Source organism: Scleropages formosus, chromosome 19 (genome assembly GCF_900964775.1).
Source record: "Scleropages formosus chromosome 19, fSclFor1.1, whole genome shotgun sequence".
Classification (NCBI taxonomy): Eukaryota; Metazoa; Chordata; class Actinopteri; order Osteoglossiformes; family Osteoglossidae; genus Scleropages; species Scleropages formosus.
Window position 1 is genome coordinate 22,613,688 of NC_041824.1, and position 17,728 is coordinate 22,631,415.

General features: G+C 45.3%; 1 protein-coding gene across 5 annotated transcripts; it reads right to left on the minus strand.

Annotated features, from left to right (window-relative positions):
• Positions 1-2,509: 2,509 nt before the first annotated feature.
• On the minus strand, positions 2,510-13,794 carry calcoco1a (calcium binding and coiled-coil domain 1a). Of its 5 annotated transcripts, none has more exons than XM_029246381.1 (15): positions 13,755-13,794; positions 9,888-10,045; positions 9,586-9,688; positions 7,746-7,948; positions 7,265-7,477; positions 6,640-6,788; positions 6,494-6,563; positions 6,214-6,369; positions 5,867-6,121; positions 5,022-5,147; positions 4,713-4,808; positions 4,209-4,296; positions 3,833-4,077; positions 3,456-3,547; positions 2,510-3,034 (listed from the first exon to the last, which is right to left on the minus strand). In XM_029246381.1, the coding sequence occupies exons 2-15, from the start codon at positions 10,017-10,019 to the stop codon at positions 3,007-3,009; spliced, it is 1,956 nt and encodes a 651-aa protein (XP_029102214.1). In that variant the 5' UTR covers positions 10,020-10,045; positions 13,755-13,794; the 3' UTR covers positions 2,510-3,006. The 5 variants fall into 5 exon arrangements, with proteins under 5 accessions (XP_029102214.1, XP_029102213.1, XP_029102212.1 ...); XM_029246380.1 differs by lacking the exon at positions 13,755-13,794 and adding an exon at positions 12,597-12,747; XM_029246379.1 differs by lacking the exon at positions 13,755-13,794 and adding an exon at positions 12,195-12,299.
• Positions 13,795-17,728: the final 3,934 nt, after the last annotated feature.

A 17,728-nucleotide genomic window follows, 5' to 3' on the forward strand; every position in this document is an offset into this window, starting at 1 on the left:
TCGTACGCAAACCCATGACCACAAACCTCCCACCTGCTGACACAACAGCAGAACCTCGCAGAGTAAAGTGAACTGCGCACGCCACTTCCTCACAAAACCTTGAACTCTGCAAGTTGTTTTGGTACTTTGCTGCATAGACTCCAGTCGGTTAAAATAAACGCCAAAGATTAAAAGTGGATTCGCAAAGCATAACAAAAGCAACAATGCATTTTAAAGGAGGCGACAAATAATTTCCCAAATAAAACTATCAGTAATACCAAAAACAAGGATGGGTACAGCAACCTATATAACACTGTTCTAACAACAAATAATTTAATTTTGTGTGACAAACCTAAGACTGCAAAGAAATATATCCAAAGAGTAAACACGGGTGTAAAGTACAGTAAATATCAGATCAACCAGGCAAACAGTAGGTTTCCGCAGTGAAGAACTGTTACAAGTGTTCATCCAAATTGGCCTCAACATTTCAATGACGCTACACACAGTCCAACAGCAAGTACCACTTGCTGCATCTTTTTAATCTGTACCACACAACCAACACTTTCCCTCATTACATTATTTGTGCGTTAAAGTGTTTGGGATCTCGTCGAGATTACAAATCAACGTGGACGGAATAATCGGCTGGGATGAGGGCAATTTGAAAGGGCAATCTCCAAAGTTTATGGTTCTGCTCCTCTGTGGGATAGCGGCAGTGTCTGCCTCTGCCTCCGGTCTTTCTCCATGCCAAGTAGAGGCGTGCAGCTCTGCCCTGTACCTGTTCGCATCCATTTTCTGCCCCTAGTGCAGATGCAGCACTGCTCTCAGTCTAGGCGCAGTCTTTACCACACTCTATATACACTTAATACCTCTCAGTGCACATCATTTGGAAAAAGATTGAAATTAAATATATTACTATGGAAGTACACCTTGACAACAGTAAAACTGACTCAACTCACCTCACTCACTCGGACCGCTTCTGGTCCGGAGCCTGTCCCGGAACCACTAGGCACTAGGCCAAGGGGGGTATGCCATGGACGGGACGCCAGTCCGTTGCAGGATAGCCACACATGCACTCAGTCACTCACACAGTCACTCTCGCTACGGGCAATTTAGCATCGCCAATTCACCTATAAACAGTCAACCTGTTGTTTCGTCACTTTCAATTATTTTAATCTTGTACACTACATTAAAAAGTGCTGAAACACCATAAATTTGTAGATGTCCTCCCTCTTGCTAATTAAAACCACTCAGAAATTACCCTCACATTTAAGTATTCATCTGGTCTGCATTTCATATTTCCATTTTGTTTTACAAAGTAAAATCCCTCACACAACTTCCATATACTAATGCCTGGATAAGAACTCAAACAACTAATGTATCTAAAGAACTAAACGACTAATTGATGGTAATAATGGTGATGCCAAACAGTGCACAAAACACTACTATATGACTACTAATATAATTAACTGTGTCTGAGCTATCAGAAACACTTAACTCGTTAAAGCAAAAATACTGGTACAGATTATTGTGCTGCATAAACTTTAAATCAAACCGTTTTGATAATAGGAAACACAAACATATACCTGCACTCTCACATCAACTGTTTTTAAAAAAAAAAAAAAAAAAAAAAAAAAAAAAAAAAAAAAAATTACATCCTCCTTTGGTTTGTATTTCCCTTTACACACAAACGTTGCACACCTGTTAACATACATGCGACTGTCATGAAACTGATATACTGCGATCAGCCAAAACATTAAAACCACCTCCCTAATACTGTGTAGGTCCCCCTCGTGCCGCCAAAACAGCTCTGAACCGTCGAGGCCTGGACTCCACAAGAGCTCTGAAGCTGTCCTGTGGTATCTGGCACCAAGATGTTAGCAGCAGATTCCTTAAGTCCTTTAAGTGCGAGGTGGAGCCTCTATGGATCAGACCTGTTTTTCCAGCACATCCCATAGATGCTCAATAGGATTGAGATCTGGGGAATTTGGAGGCCAAGTAAACAACCTGAACTTTTTAACAATTTTACAGTGTGGCAGGGCGCATTATCCTGCTGAAAGAAGTCATTGCCGTCAGGGAATACCATTGCCATGAAGGGGTGTACGTGGTCTGCAACAATTTCTAGGTAGGTGGTACGTGTCAAAGTAACATTCACATGAATGCCAGCACCCAAGGCTTCCCAGCAGAACATTCCCCAGAGCATCATACTGCCTCCACCGGCTTGCCTTCTTCGCATAGTGCATCCTGCTGCCATCTCTTCCCCAGGTAAACGACGCACACGCACCCGGCCTTCCACACGATCTAAAAGAAAACGTGACTCATCAGACCAGGCCACCTTCTTCTATTGCTCCATGGTCCAGTTCTGACGCTCACGTGCCCAGTGTAGGCGCTTTTGGCAGTGAACAGGGGTCAGCGTGGGCACTCTGACCGATCTGCGCTACGCAGCTCCATACGCAGAAAACCGTGATGCACTGTGTGTTCTGACACCTTTCTATCATGGCCAGCATTACGGTTTTCAGCAATTTGTGCTACATTAGCTCTTCTGAGGGATCGGACCAGACGGGCTAGCCTTCGCTGCCACGCGCATCAATGAGCCTTGAGCACCAATGACCCTGTTGCCGGTTCACCGGCTGTCCTTCTTTGGACCACTTTTGGTAGGTACTAACCACCGCATAGAAGAACAGACTGTTTGCTGCCTAATATATTCCAACCCTTGACAGGTGCCACTGTAACGAATAATCAATGTTATTCACTTCACCTGTCAGTGGTTTTAATGTTGTGGCTGATCGGTGTATGGAATATGCAGAGAAAGGAGGTACGTGTATGAAGGGTGGACATGTTCACTTAAGTCAGTGAGCTCCACAGCTTGTGCTGGTATTTAAAATTAATTTACACTGAACTTGTTTAGACAGCCTTATGTAAAGATGCATACAGTGAAAATCATATAAAACCACGTAACAGGTGGGATCCAGGTAACACTTGGTGGTCTCCAGCTGGCGACCTCTGGCAGTGCTCCTGAGTCTCCGTGCATTACCAGAGTGGGCTGCCGGCGAGCTCGCTGCAGCGCAGGGGGGAAACAGAGGGAGGACAGTTAGGGTCCACATGTGGCAACACTGGGGCTCGGGCCACGGTTTGCAGTTGAGAAGGGGAGGGATGGGAAGGAAGATGAAAGAGGCGCTTTAATGATGCTGAAAATTAGCTTATGCATGTTCTGTCTATCTGATGGTAGATCACTGCAGCAGCTTGATGGCTTCCTATCTGTCCTCCCTCCTTCCCATCTAATCACTCCCACCAGCAGAAACTCTTCTCCTCGGCCATTTACAGCTCACTGGTTTCTCCGTTTGCTGTCCAGGTTGAAACGAGTTGTGCTGCTGCTCAAACTTCCATCATAACGGCGAAACAATGCACTGCTGTGAAGTGTGTTTGTGTGCAAGGTGGAAAACACACAGTCAGGTTCCACAAGTGACCACTGTGCATACCTCAGGACAGTATCCCTGTGGTCCGGCAGGAGTAGAGCGGTTTCCTCCCCAGAGCTCTGTCCACTTGATCTGCCCATTTCAAGATCCTCCTCCTAGGACCACCGCAGGAGATGCAGAAACGCATTGAGACAAAAACACAGGCACGAGGGAAAGAGACACTCAGAAGGCAGCAGGAATTCAAGGAGCTGGTAACTATTATTAATACTGTCATTAATTAATATTACTATTGAAGGAATGGTAACCGTAACTAATTACCCTTAATTACCATGCCTGCTGTCTTATGGGATCTGTCTATGAAAACAAGCAAGCTGACAGTGCAAAATGTGTGTGTGTGTGTGTGTGTGTGTGTGTGTGCAGGCATGAAATTTGTTCCTTACTGAATCTGAGCTGTGTGTCAGTGTATCGCTGCCCGTTTGCCGTGGAGACGAAAGAGGGGCAGGCTGACTGACAACCACTGTCCCCCGGGATAGTTCCCTTGGAGAAGGTGGTGGAGTCCCTAGAAGCAACGCGTCTGTCGGTGGGGGGTCACACAGGCCATATGGCCCAAGGGGGTGAGGGGGGCGGTGACGCAGGGCCTCAGGATTCTCATCCTCAGAGTCAGATACAGGGCTATCGGGACGACCTGCAATCACAACACACATCGGACTGGCCAGGCTGTACCTGAGGACACACAGGGTGGGACAGGAAAACACACCAAAGACATGCCCCCCCCCCCCCCCCCCCCCCAAGGGACTTGGAGGTTTTGCCACTTACTAACTGAAGCAAAGGCTGCTTCGCTCCACTTGGCGTCTGCTACCGCATCGAGCCGCTGCTCCAGCTGTCGCATGTAGTCCATCATCTCCTGAAAGCAGAGGGCATGCAGATGTGTGAGTAAACACACACACACACACACACACACACGTCTACCATTTAAATTACACGTACATCAATTCATTTAGCTTTTCTCCAAAGATACTTAAACTGTTAAGCTACTTAAAATGACTGATCTATTTATACAGCAGGGTAATTCTTACTGTATCAATTCAGGGCAAGTTCCTCGCTCAAGGACGCTACAGCAGGTGGTACCTTTCCACATATTTATCCTATTTAAAAATTCCTCCAAAAGCCACACAAATCTGAAAATGTAGCACTGAGAGCTCCAGCATATAGAAGACATTAAGGCTGGTGATGAATGTGCTGCTTGACCCTGTGTGTTGTTCTCACAAAGGGTGTGTGTGGACAAGCACAACAGTATGGGTGTCAAAGGGGAGAACCTGCCTGTTTCTCCAGAAGCAGGTGCTCCTTCTCCTTCTGGGCTACTCTCAGGCTGGCCTTGAGCTCCTGCAGCTCCCTGCGTGCCTCGCTCAGTTGGACCTGGAGGTGAAGGAACCTTCAGCCTTACTGTGCACAGAAAACTGCGTGTGTGTGTGTGTGTGTGTGTGTGTGTGTGTGTGTGTGTGTGTGTGTGTGTGTGCGCGTGCGCGCCTCTTTTAATTTTGTGGCACATTTTTTATAAGCACAGGCAGAGGTCTGAGCGTCTGCTCACAGAATGCGCTGGTCCAGCTCTACATCTGCTTGAGCACGTACCCGGCTGCAGTCCTTCTCCTTTCCCAGCTCCACCTCCACTTTCTCCCTCTCCATCCTCTCTTCCTGCAGCCACTCCTCCTTCCGCTGTAACTCCGCACTCTGCTTTTCCACCCGTTCTCTGTCTGCCTGCGGGAAACACAGCAGGTTGGACACAGAGCCAGCGCCCCACCAAACTCACTTGGGGACGTTAAACCAAGTTTGCCCGAGAAATGTTGCAGAATCTACTAAGATTTAACTCTGTGAGGACAAAGGAAGTTATGACAATTGTTGTGTTTGCTTTGCAGAAGCCTCACCATGTGAGGAATATTTTTACCGATGCAGAAATACGTACAGGTAGTCCTCAATTATGACATCTGTCACTGGTAGTGTAGTGGTTACAGCTACTGCCTTTAGATCCAAAGGTCTGAATTCCACCTCCAGCTGTTGTACTTTTAATTAAGGTACTTATCCTATTTACTCTAGTAAAATTACCCAGCTGTATCCATGGTGAATAACTGCAAGTAGCATAACACTGTAAGTCACTTTGGAGAAAAGCATCAACTAAAAATAAATTTGGAACATGTGACCACCTGAACGTAATTTTTAACTTCTGAACACAACAACTTACAACAAGGTCATGAGAATGGAACCCCATCGTAAAGCGAAGAATCCCTGTGCTAGGCAGTGTACATAACTGCAGATACTCTCCTTGAGTGTGAATCAGCAAACTTTTCATCACAAATCTTGGGCCTGTACAGCTGTTCCTGGCCCAGCAGCCTTTCTTGCTGAGAAGGAGCTTCTGGACCCATAAGGGTCAATCTTCTGTGGAGATCAACTCCGTCGCCATGATGTGTCAATCTTCTCACCTGGGCGCTCTGCTGCAGGGCCTCCCGCTCCTGGGCCCAGGCGGCGCGGCCCTCGCGCAGGGCTAGGCTGGCCTCGGCCAGCTGTAAGGTGAGCTGGGCGGCCTGGAGGCGAGCCTGGTGCACCTCGGCCTGAGCCTGGTCCCGCCTGGCCGCCATGGCGCTCAGCTCTGCCTTCAGGCCCTCCGCCGTGTGCTCGCTGGCGGCCAGCCGCTCCTGCAGGCTTTGTAGCTCGCACAGGGCTGCCTCGCATTCTGCCTGCACGTAGCGCGAATGCGGTCAGCCAGGTCACTTAACGTTTGCCCTGGTGGCTCCGTGAACCCCTGCTTTTAGCTCCCTGTACCCCTCACCTCCTTCTTTTGCGCAGCATGGAGTTTGCTTGTCAGGGTGGTGATGGTGTCCCGCAGCTGCAAGGCCTGCATGTCCCTCTGCGCCAGCGAGCTCCTCAGGCCTTGGAACTCAGCCGCAAGGCTGCGCAGCTCCTCCTCAGATTGCTGCAGCTTGTCCTGAAAGGGCAGGTCAAAACGAGGACATACAGCTGCCGGTTGCGGGGTTGGTGAGGTCAAGGTTGTGTGTAGGTGCTTTCTGAGTTTGCTGCCACTATAGGGAGGACTGTGTGGTTAGCTCTACCTGCAGAGTTTTCCTCTCCTCTTCTTCCTCCCATTTTTGTGCAGTCATCTTCTTAATCCTCTCCTTCATTCTGCATACAGAGGGACGCAGATTGGCACCAGCGTGACGGGACAATGATCGGTGAGGAGCGCAGACGCGGGCCTCACCTCTCCAGCTCGGCCTCCTTCTCGGTCCCTCTATGTGCGAGAGCTTTGGCTTCATCCTCCAGAGCTTTGATCCGCTGCTGGCTCTCCATGATCTGCGCCATAAGGCTGTCCTTCTCCATGATCATCGCCTCATGGGAGAACTGTGCCTCCTGTCGAAAGGAACACAGGGAAACAGACCTTTTATTAGTTTTCATCAAGTTTTATTCCAGTTCTGACGATTCCATCTACCAATTAGAGCATAAAGAAGTCAAATATGAATCAGGTTTGCAAAAAATGCACCAGTTCTTTGACAGCTACGGTTTGCTAAGCTTTAAAGCAGAACTGTGGGATTTTATTGACAAGACATGTGATATGAAAGCATTGGCCTTAATAGTACAAAACCGCCCTAGCGGCGAAGCGCATGACGTGCTGCCCGTTTCTGTGCTCGACTTAGTAGACTTTCATAACGTCAAAACAGCACAAACAAACAGAGTGAAATGGGCGAGTGCCATCTCTCACAGGTCAAACCCGCACCACAACATCACATGACTCACATACTCCAAAACAGAAGTAGGATAAATCCACCATGTGGAGGCCTAGCGGAGGCTTTGCCGCCACAGAGTGACGACGGCTGCAGCTGCCAAACCTGCTGTTTCTTCTCCATTTCCTCTATCTTTTCCTGGCTCTGTCTCAGTTTCTCCTTCAGCTTGGCGATGCTCTCCTCCAGCTCCCCTCTCGCACGGTCCCAGTCCTCCTTGGCCCTCTCTCTGAGGTGGCGCTCCCTTTCCTGGGCGCGTTCTGCCACCTCCCGGGCCTGGAGCAGCTCGGAACGCTCCCGCAGACACTCCTCCAGGCGGCTCTGTGCATTGGCCCCGCCGTCACAGCCAACGAAGAAGTAATGAGTCACCCAGCAAATTCAATTTAATACTTGAATAATTCCCAAACACTTGTAGCACCTTATTTCCATTCATCTTCTCTTACATCCTATATTTCAGTCCCTTCCCTGCACCTTTTTATTACCGCTCATTTGCATCTTCCCCACGGCCCTGGAAAAGGGGGCCTCTCTGCTCTGCTGCACATGCAAAATGGTTCCCTGTGTGCCCCCACCCCCACCCGCCAGTCCCCACCTGCAGCAGCTCAGCCCGGGGGACCACTAGCAGCAAGTCCGCCCCCTCCTCTTCCTCGTGTCCTTCCTCCTCCAGGGTCACCAGGTCCTCCAGCGGTTTTGGGGCGCAGAAGGTGAAGTGTGAGCTGCGGGCGCATATGGCCCCCTTCCCGTCCACATAGACAAACTGGAAGGGATCTGTGCTGGGGCCCGGGAGGTAAGAAGCTGGATGTTGGGTGGTAAGGAGAAGGGACAGACTGTCAGTGACCACAGCGGTGGACTCAGGACAGTGACAGCATCGCAAAAATCGACACACATATTTGCAGGAGTATACATGTAAATGTAAGTGTAAATGTACATCAACAGACTCTCAACACAGGAGACTATTAATACTGCCTCAAAAAACAAACATCACATCTGTTTGCTGGCATGTAAACATCTGTTAGATGGATTCCTCAGCAACATCTGCATTCTTTCTCCAACATTTTCAAGAACATGTTGTGAGATGCCAGGATGTGATGGGTTCAAGGAGTGACCAGGTGAGTGGTTTCATGCAAATGGTATTAGCAGCATCCATATTTGCCAAACCCGAATAAAAAACTCTAACCAAATGAGCAAAATCACAAAGGAGATGGCTTTCAGGCCAGCACAAATTCACATCCTTTATACTACACACACACACACACACACACACATTTTCAGAACCGCTTGTCCCATCCAATACAAACTGTCAACAGTGTCAACAAGACAAACTCTCAAGATACCTTTTCTCTAACAGCTCTCCTAAATTTAAAATTCCGAACCCTTGTCAAAGTCCACCCTTTAGTAGAGGGTCTTCTGTTAGTTGGTTGGCCGCAGCTGGTCCTTGGCGTCCATTTAAAGAGCAACCCCCAGGTGCGGCTGTCAGTGTGGGACTCTGGGTGTGGCCGGGCTACAGCTGTGTATATTTACACCGCTAAAGCTCTTAAAAGCGGTAAGAACACACACAACAATGCTAATTCGGCAATGTCTGACCATAAAAATGACTCCCGAACACTATCTAGGAAGCAGTGAGTGAGACAAACATAAACACATCCTGAGAGATCTGCTAAAAAATCCCGCACTTCCAGTTTGCTGCAGTTACCCACCTTAACATTAGATGCAGCAGCTCTGCAATAACAGCAGAGGTGTGAATTTTGGCACACATACTAAAAATATCCTTAATAATAGGAGGAGCAATATTCATAATATAAAACAGCAAAAATGTTAATAATTTAATGCTGATTGCTAAGTATCTGCTTTAGTAGAGCAACTTGGTACTATTAATAGAATTCTTTAATGGGATTTTCTCCAGTTTGCACATCCGTGTGGTCATCGCATCCAGTCGCCTCGCACTCATTTTAGGGGCAAATCAGTCATTCTGTGTCCAGCCTTCTTAGCCTTTGTCTCTAGATTTCCTTTTCTCCTTTTTATCTTTACACCGTATACCTTCTCTGACAAATTAATTTATCGTCCGACAAAAGGGTACATTAATTCACACACAGAGGAACACAAAATGACTCCTGGCGCATATAAAGTTGTCTGCTGTCTTTACAGCGTGTAATCTAACAATCTCCCACAGGATACTCTCTTTGTGTCAAAATCCATTTTAATGACCGCTGTACTATCCAGGTTTTCATGGTCCCGCATCCGCACTGACCCCACTGCAGAACGCAGCGAAGCTTCATTCAAAACCGTTTCATCAGGCCGGTTGCGCTTTCCACACAAATACTGCACCAGCAGACGCTCCGTACAAGTACCGCACGGCCAATTTTAAACCAGCAGGTGGGCTCATTTTAGACAGCAGACTTGTTAAAAAAAAATAAACTACCCAACAGCAGTACCTTGGAATTGCACACAGCAGTTCACAGCTGTTCCCTCCTGGTACCCAGCTGGTGCGACCGCCCAGACAAAAGTGTGGTAATCCCTCACGGAGGACCAGCCCACCTGAGATGGGGCACAGCATGAAGAAAATAACAAGTTGAGGCTTCCGATCTTCTAAATACAGCTTCGAAAAAGCGGCTAAAGATTTAAAATTAGGTCATAACACACGTACACTCTCACACACACACAACAAACTAGAGACTTCTTGGAACCGTGAAATGTAAGAATTGTACATTTTCATTTTAATAATGAGTCACTGTACCTTAAAAAGCCCAATCCAGTCACTGCTGGTCCACATATGCTGGGGGCTCAAACTGTAGTGGCATTCCACTCTGCTCTGTGGGAAGTAGCTTTGCCCGACATTGCGGAACTCCACCTTCCATGTCTTTTCCATGTTGTCTAAATAGCTTGCAATTGCAACTGAGGACCAAGAGAAATTGACAAAGATGAGAAATAGGCAGAAGTGACTTTCAATCATGCCACACCATGCATTGAAGAAAATTCCTATTCCAATATTAGTATTACTTTATCTGGCAAGATGATTCTTTGAATATAGAAGAATTACATGAGCAAACTTCTCACCTATCCCGAAGAAAAAAGCAAAATCATAAAAACACATCGGCCAAAATAATATCTGTGTCCCATTTTACCTTTATCCGGCATAAACCGCACATATTTTTGGGATTAATCAACACCGAGACCCCCACAGAGACAAATGACAAGATACTACACAACTGTACATGGTACTGATTTCTAACACTCTCAGGTCCAAATGCAAAAGGGTTCTGACAGATAAATATGCAACACAGTGACCATAAAAAATTCAGGATTCACTATGATCCCACTAGCTATTCACAGTATTTTGTAAATGCTGTGTTTTGTAAATTTTGACACAAAGTAGGCGATCATGCAGAAAGGCAAGCAACGTTCTGCCGTATGCAGAAGTACCGGAAACAGGCAGGCTGCTGTTACACATTGGTACAATGAATACAATGATCATATTTAATTTATATAGATGGGAATAGGGGGTGTGGTGGTGCAGTGGGTTGGCCCGGGTCCTGCTGTCCAGTGGGTCTGGGGTTTGAGTCCTGCTTGGGGTGCCTTGTGATCGACTGGCGTCCCATCCTGGCTGTGTCCCCTCCCCCTCCAGCCTTATGCCTTGCGTTGCCGGGTTGGGCTCCGGCTCCACGTGACCCCGTACGGGACAAGCAGTTCAGACTGTGTGTGGATGGGAATAAAAATTCTAAATTATATATAGTATAATTGCACATTGCACATTGCAGGATAGCCACACACATGTATGTGTGTACCCTACAATGTGCAATGTACAGGCACCCATCTAGGACTCAAACCTCTTGCCTTGTGGACAGTGATTCCAGGACAGGCTCTGTATCCCCCTGACCATGACAAGCAGTTTATGAAAATAGATGGATATAAAGTAAATAGCATCCACATCGATGGCTAATTTTTGTGTGTGTGTATTTAGACAGGAACAGAAAAACTGCCTCACTCCCATCTGATTTAATGAAAACCTCATCAGTCTTTGGCCAGAAATAGAATTTTAAAAAAAAAAAAAATCGAAAATAGGACATGCTTTCTTCATGCTTTCTAAATTCACGAGGTCTGAGACTGAGGTTTTTTTTCCTAAAAAAAGTAGAGCTGAATATGCTCTTTAACCAGATGATGGGTGTGTTTAACTTAAGTGTACCAGCTTTCTTCACATTTATCTGACACCTTTCTCCCAAGAAAGTCACAATTAATTGGGCAATTCAGGTGATTTTGCGCAAGTAATTCAGGGTAAGTACAGCACCTTGCTCAAGGGTACAGTACTCCTGAGTGCTGGAGGCGGGATCTGAGTCCAAAAGCAGCAGCTCTAAACACTTGCAGCACTTTCTCTTATTTTCTTTTAAATTCACTTACATGGGTGTGTGTGGCAGAAACGGGTGAAAGGTGAAGTGTTGTGAAAGGGGGTCTCAGAATAAGTGTTCCGAGAAGGGGGGGCACACGTGTAACCGGAGGAGTCTTGTTCACAGAAAAACACACGGGGGGCCACAGCACATGAGTGCGCGAGAACGGCACTTTGCAAACACACCAGCACTATTTGTGGTGTGAGAAAACACTCGGTGGGAATTGAAGGAGCGTCACCCTACACCGCTGGTCACAAGGGACATATCTCTCTCTCTCTCTCTCTCTCACACACACACACACACACACACACACACACACACACACACTAGAACCGCTTGCCCACCACCACCACGCGGGCCAGTATACATTAAAATATTAAATAAATCAATGTACACGGGCTAAGCAGAATAAATAACAGAAACAGGCGTGCAGGAGTAGAACTAAATCCGTAGTCGAATCACAAACTATTATAGTTACTAAAAGCAGGTAAAAACGATAAGCGGTCCAATACACCGGCGGAAGGAATGACGGCGGCGTTTGTTTCTCGGTCAGGTACCAGGGACACGGAGTACCAGGAGTCACCGGGGATTTAAATGCGCAGACGCGGAGCGCGGGCCGCTCCTGTCGACGCGCACGCGGCCAGAAGCGAAGCGTACCGTACCTGTCGCCTCTGTTGTCATCGCAATGCTGACGTGAGGTCGCCGTTACGTAGCTCGTCGTGTCCGCGCACGAGACGGCGCAACGACACAACGGCGCAACAACTGCGAGCTCCAACGTAACCACAGAGATGGAATGTAAACACGCCAGCTCGCTCCTCAGCAGACATTTTCTCCTTGCAGCCCGTCACATACGGGAGGACGACAGATCATAAGCAGGCCTTGAGCGCAGGCAGTATTGTCCTAGTTCGGTGTGTTGTTAGTTCATGTTAGTGCTTCTCCAGATTGCACGGCGCTCCTTCGCTGGTCTCCCGAAGCGCATCTCAAAAGCTGCACAATACATTTTCTGTCCAAGTGGAATCATTAAGACACAGACAAAATGATTACAAAGTCACTAAAATACTCACCTCTCGCAGATTTCTTTTCCTGTCTAAAAATGTACAGAACAGACTGTCATTTATTTTTGCGGCTACGCTGAAATAACATATGATACACACAAGTAACTTCTCGTCCTCAGTATGTCAGCTGTTCCAACTCACCAACAATAACAAAAACATTGACAGGACAGCGTGGTTTCCTGGAAATATGGGAACTGTAGTTCACACGATTGCACTGTACGGGAACAGGACCCCAAATAAAGACTACAATTCCCAGCATGCATCGAGATGTGAGCGGTCTGATTAGCCAATGACATTAAATTTCTAGGGGATGGACTTAACGTTTATTTGGCTGTATCGAAGGGAGAGGACGCATGACTTGGAATGTTTAGTATATTATAGGTTGCTATACTCGCATCAAAACACTCACGATGTGTACACAGCTTTGCATTGCAGTCGGAGAGAAACAGAAGGCTGCCTTTCAAAAACTGCGGGACAAATGCTTTCGCACTGTCAACTCCGTTACTCAGAAAAAAAACATGATTAACAGAACTGATATCATATCACTATTGTTCACAGTACTGAGTACTACTAGTGGGATGCGCCGCTGTATTACAAAGACGTTTTTCTGGCGTTCCCAATCAAATCCTGTACCTAAAACCTGAAAACCTGATGGAAATAAAGGTCCCTTATATGTAAACATATCAGGTTCGTGTTGACGCTCCGTAACTTGACACTCCGTAAGTGTGACTGGAGGCACATGGGTATCATCAAGATTTGCTGTCACTGTGTTAGGAAAAGCAATGGTTCTTGGTGTATGTCTTACAAGCAGATATTTACTGCTATAATTTAATAGCTAAGCCGACGCTCCAACCCCGAAGTGACTTTAACTACAAATCATTGAATGTATGCAGCCAATGCATAGTTATTCAGGTTAAGCGCCATGTGAAGCTGAGCTGCATCACCGATCCCTCTTTGAACTGACAACCTGGTCCATCTCCTCGATCACATTATCACATTATATTACATTTATTTATTTATCAGACGCTTTTGTCCAAAGCGACTTCCAATGAACTCTATGTAGTGTTATCAGCCCACACACCATATTCTGATTTACACTGCTAGATACACTACTCAACATCTGTTCACTGTGACATAAGTGGCAGTGAGATCGCGCAACTGTTTTACCTCCTTTAGCGCGCTGCAGATACGCTGCTTGGCTCACGTTGCCCCCAGTTCGTGTTCCTGCACATGACCACCAGATGGCGCTGCACCTCAATCAAATCTCTACCGTCCCGGCGAGCGAGACGTTATCCGTATTGCGTAGTTTTAACTATTTATGCGGAGGATTTTCCATTTAAAAGCATAACGGACCCCCTTGCAACGGGTCATTCGTGTGGGGTTTCTCATATTGTTTCGCAACACATCTTGTGAAATATGTAGAAAAGGGGGGTGGCTGGTACCGTAGTAGTTAGTTGTTGCCTTTGGGCCCAAAGGTTACAGGTTTGAATCCCACCTGTAACTTAATCATTAACCTATATAATTGCAAGATCCTTTTTGAGAGAGTTTTGGGTAGATGAATCAATCTGAGTCCAATAATGGCATGTCTAAAATCATAAGTTGGTAGAATAAAAGAGCTGAGGTACCTTGCAGTTTTTTTTCAGTTTCATTCAGCTTTCATTCATCACTCACTGTCAGTAGCCTTTCTCATTGTACAGATTTGCAGTCTAGAGGTTATGCAGGGTGCACCATGGGTGGGATGCCAGTCCATTACAGAGTAGATACAGACATGCATACATAAACTGTGGGCAAATTAGTCAGGTAATAGAAGAAGGACCATCTTTTTATTATTTTGGTTTCGAATAAATTTTATTACTGTTTGTCATTTGGAACATGTATACACACACACACACACACACACACACACACAGTCTGAAACTGCTCATCCCAAGCAGGGTCATAGTGAACTGGAGCCCAACCCAGCAACACAGGGCACAAGGCTGGAGGGGGAGGGGACACACCCAGGACGGGACACCAGTCTATCCCAAGGCACCCCAGGCAGGACTCAAACTGCAGACCCGCCAGAGAGTAGGACCTGGCAAAACCTGCTGCACCGCCATGCCCCCCTCTCTGGAACATCTAATGATGCCATTTTACAATGACAAAAAAGTTATTAATGCTCAGTTTAAACAAGTTGAAGCACCTCATAGTAACATGCAGTGTTCACAAAAGTTTAATAGATTAATTTGCATGATCATTGACTAGACCCAGGTATAATTATAAAGTACACTTAACTGGCCTGGGGTTGAATGTGGAAAATTGAAGGGGCATTTTTGTAACGTTACATTTCGTTTTATCAGCACTCTTTCACAACACTGCAAAAATAAAGAAAAACTAGAACATCTTGCCAAATATTTCTTGCTTTAGATCTGCTCTGCCAAAGAAGTGTTTGACTAATAAACACAGTATGTAGTCTATTGTTTTTTTTTGTTGTTGCACATGTATGAACATCTCTCTAGTGTTTAAGTATGTGGTTTCACGGTTGGAAGGGCCGCTTTGAAATACACTGCCCATTCCAGATACAGATCAAAACAATTTCCTATTTCTGTAATATATAGTGTACTTCAATACACTGGAGATAGAAAGGTGTTTAAATGTGCATCCAGTTTTAAGTAAATGTTTGTTTAGTTAATGCTAACAGACATAATGTTTACAATCTATTTGGTACATTGTATTACCAGATATAAGCAGAATCTCTGATATGCATTATATTACATTTAATTGTAGCAGACACCCTTCCTGTAGTTACAGTTCAAGAATGTGTAGTACTGAATGTGAATGACACACCACATATTACATGCTACTAAAACAATTTGATTAATATCATCAGGAATCATGGGGCACTGACATGATTTATTAGAAAGGTTCACTGTGTTTAAAGGCAGGGAGTCTTTATTGCATCCTGATTCATTTTCTTTTAGGTTCCATGTCTAACTGATAATATCACAATGCATTATAATTTTGACTTGAACTGCTATGGAGAAGAGCAAAGATATTCCGCGTTTCAAAGAGTGCTTTTCCCACAAACCAGTGTGTTGTGGTTGGAAGTGTTATATTTATGCAAGTCTCTATGTAATATAGAAGAACGCCCATTCCTCATGTAATGGGAATAATTCTTTCCACAAAGTCATTCATAAGGCAGATACTCATTGTAAGGGAAGGAAGTTCCCATTATTTTGTACAGGAAAATGTTTACTGTACAAAATATGTCACCTAAAATTTATTAAAATACATTCAGGAAAATAATGGCAACATAGTTTATAATTAATATCAAAAGCTCTTCTTTTACATGCATCTGACATAAATTACTGTTTGTCAAAAGCAAAGTGTGAGACAAGGCGTATCCTGGATGGAGACATTCTGATAAACTGATTTATTTGTAATATAAAGAAATAATTTTCATTAGATCATTGACTATATCTTTCACTGTGCAGAGTGTTCAGAAGCTCTGCTTTTGGAAGTGCTATGTAGAATTACACACAGATGTTTGATCCCTGCTCCAGTTGCACCGTCCTTGATCAAATTCGTTACCCTAAGTTGGTTCAGTAAAAGTTACCGTGCTGAATAAATGTGTAATTGTAAGTAGCTCCACATTGTAGACCACTTTAGAGAAAACCATTAGAAAGACAAGTTGAATGTGCTGTTTCCATTGTGATATTACAGTGACCTTAATTAATGGTTGTGATTGGCCAGAAGTAGAAAATAGGAAATACAGGGGGTCCCGGGCTTACGTCATATGTGACTTAGGAAAACACATTCTTACAAGCGGCTGACCAATCAGCCACATTATAAAATGCAGAGTCCTGACGACTGGTTGTAAGGTGTAAGAGGGGCACTCCACCTAGCACACCATGACATGGGCTGGCAGCTCTGTGCACGGCCCCCATGTCTATTATTGTTGAGGTCTCACTCAGTGTTTGAATGTCTAGCAGCGGTTCCATTTATGTTCACAAAAACAATGTTTACAGAAGGCTTCCTTTGTGATTCCATTCAAGTTATTTATGTATTCATGATTATTCTTTTACTACATTTAGCAAGCAAAAACATGAATATTCTGGTGGCACAGAAAAGAAAAAAATTAAAGAAAACAGACTTAGAAATGTGAAAATGATGATGCCATAGAGAAATGTAACTGTAGTACTGTACTGTATTATTATTATTATTATTATTATTATTATTATTATTATAGCTTAAATAATGTGTGCAATCAGGGAAAAAAATATCAAAGCCCAGCTATATAATGTGACAGTCAGTTTGTCTTTTTTGTGTCTGTTGCAAAAAGTCCAATACTGTCACGTCAGGCAGAGAGAACCGGAACGGAAAAACCCAAGTGTGAAGTCGTTCATCTGGAGTCAGAGATTCAGGCAAGTTCTCAGTATTGGGGACAGGCGGCGGGTCGGTCGATAGGCGGTCGGGGTCAGAGCGGGAATCCATGGGTGAGGTCAGGAGACGAAGCGAAGAGTGGCGGTCGAACGGCGATTGGAGTTGAAATGAAGATCCGTGGACGAGAAACAAAGCTATAGGTCAAAACCGGCGAACGTGAACTGAGAACTGGAGATGCGTATGAGCGAGGAGTCACAAAAAAGGGCGGTTGTCCCTGACGAGATTCCACAAAGGTATGGGAGCTGAGGAGGGTCTTTTAAAGGGTGAGTGGTTAACCAGGTGCTGGAGCAGAGTCGGGTGTTGTCGGTTGAGTTATGGGCGTGGACGTGACAAATACAAACTGCTATGCAGAATAAAATACCTACTGTGGAGGAAAAAGGCCATTTTGCAAAGTAATCGGGGTACTGCATGTATTTTAGTACCACTGCATTGGTTTTTTTTTTTGATGGGACCCTCTCATACGAGAGCTGAGTGTGATACATAACAAATAGCAATACATTTACATTTATTGATCTAACAGATGCTTAGACCAGATGTTTAAACAAAAGTGCATTTCAGAACAGGAGAGGAGCTTCGGATGCAGCTGCAATTGTCTAAGCAGTTAATTTGTCCAACACCACCGTTTTTGCCCGTGCACATTATACAAGAAACTGCCTATAGAATCATGTGTGACAGGCAAATAATGGCTTTTTCTTAAGACATAACAGCTCAATTTTAAA

Coding starts and splice junctions, on each gene's coding strand:
- calcoco1a (XM_029246379.1), bottom strand. Junction 7,949..9,585: donor CTGCTGTGTGCAATTCCAAG/GTACTGCTGTTG, acceptor CCCAACATCCAG/CTTCTTACCTCCCGGGCCCC. Junction 4,297..4,712: donor ACCTGCTTCTGGAGAAACAG/GCAGGTTCTCCC, acceptor CTCTGCTTTCAG/GAGATGATGGACTACATGCG.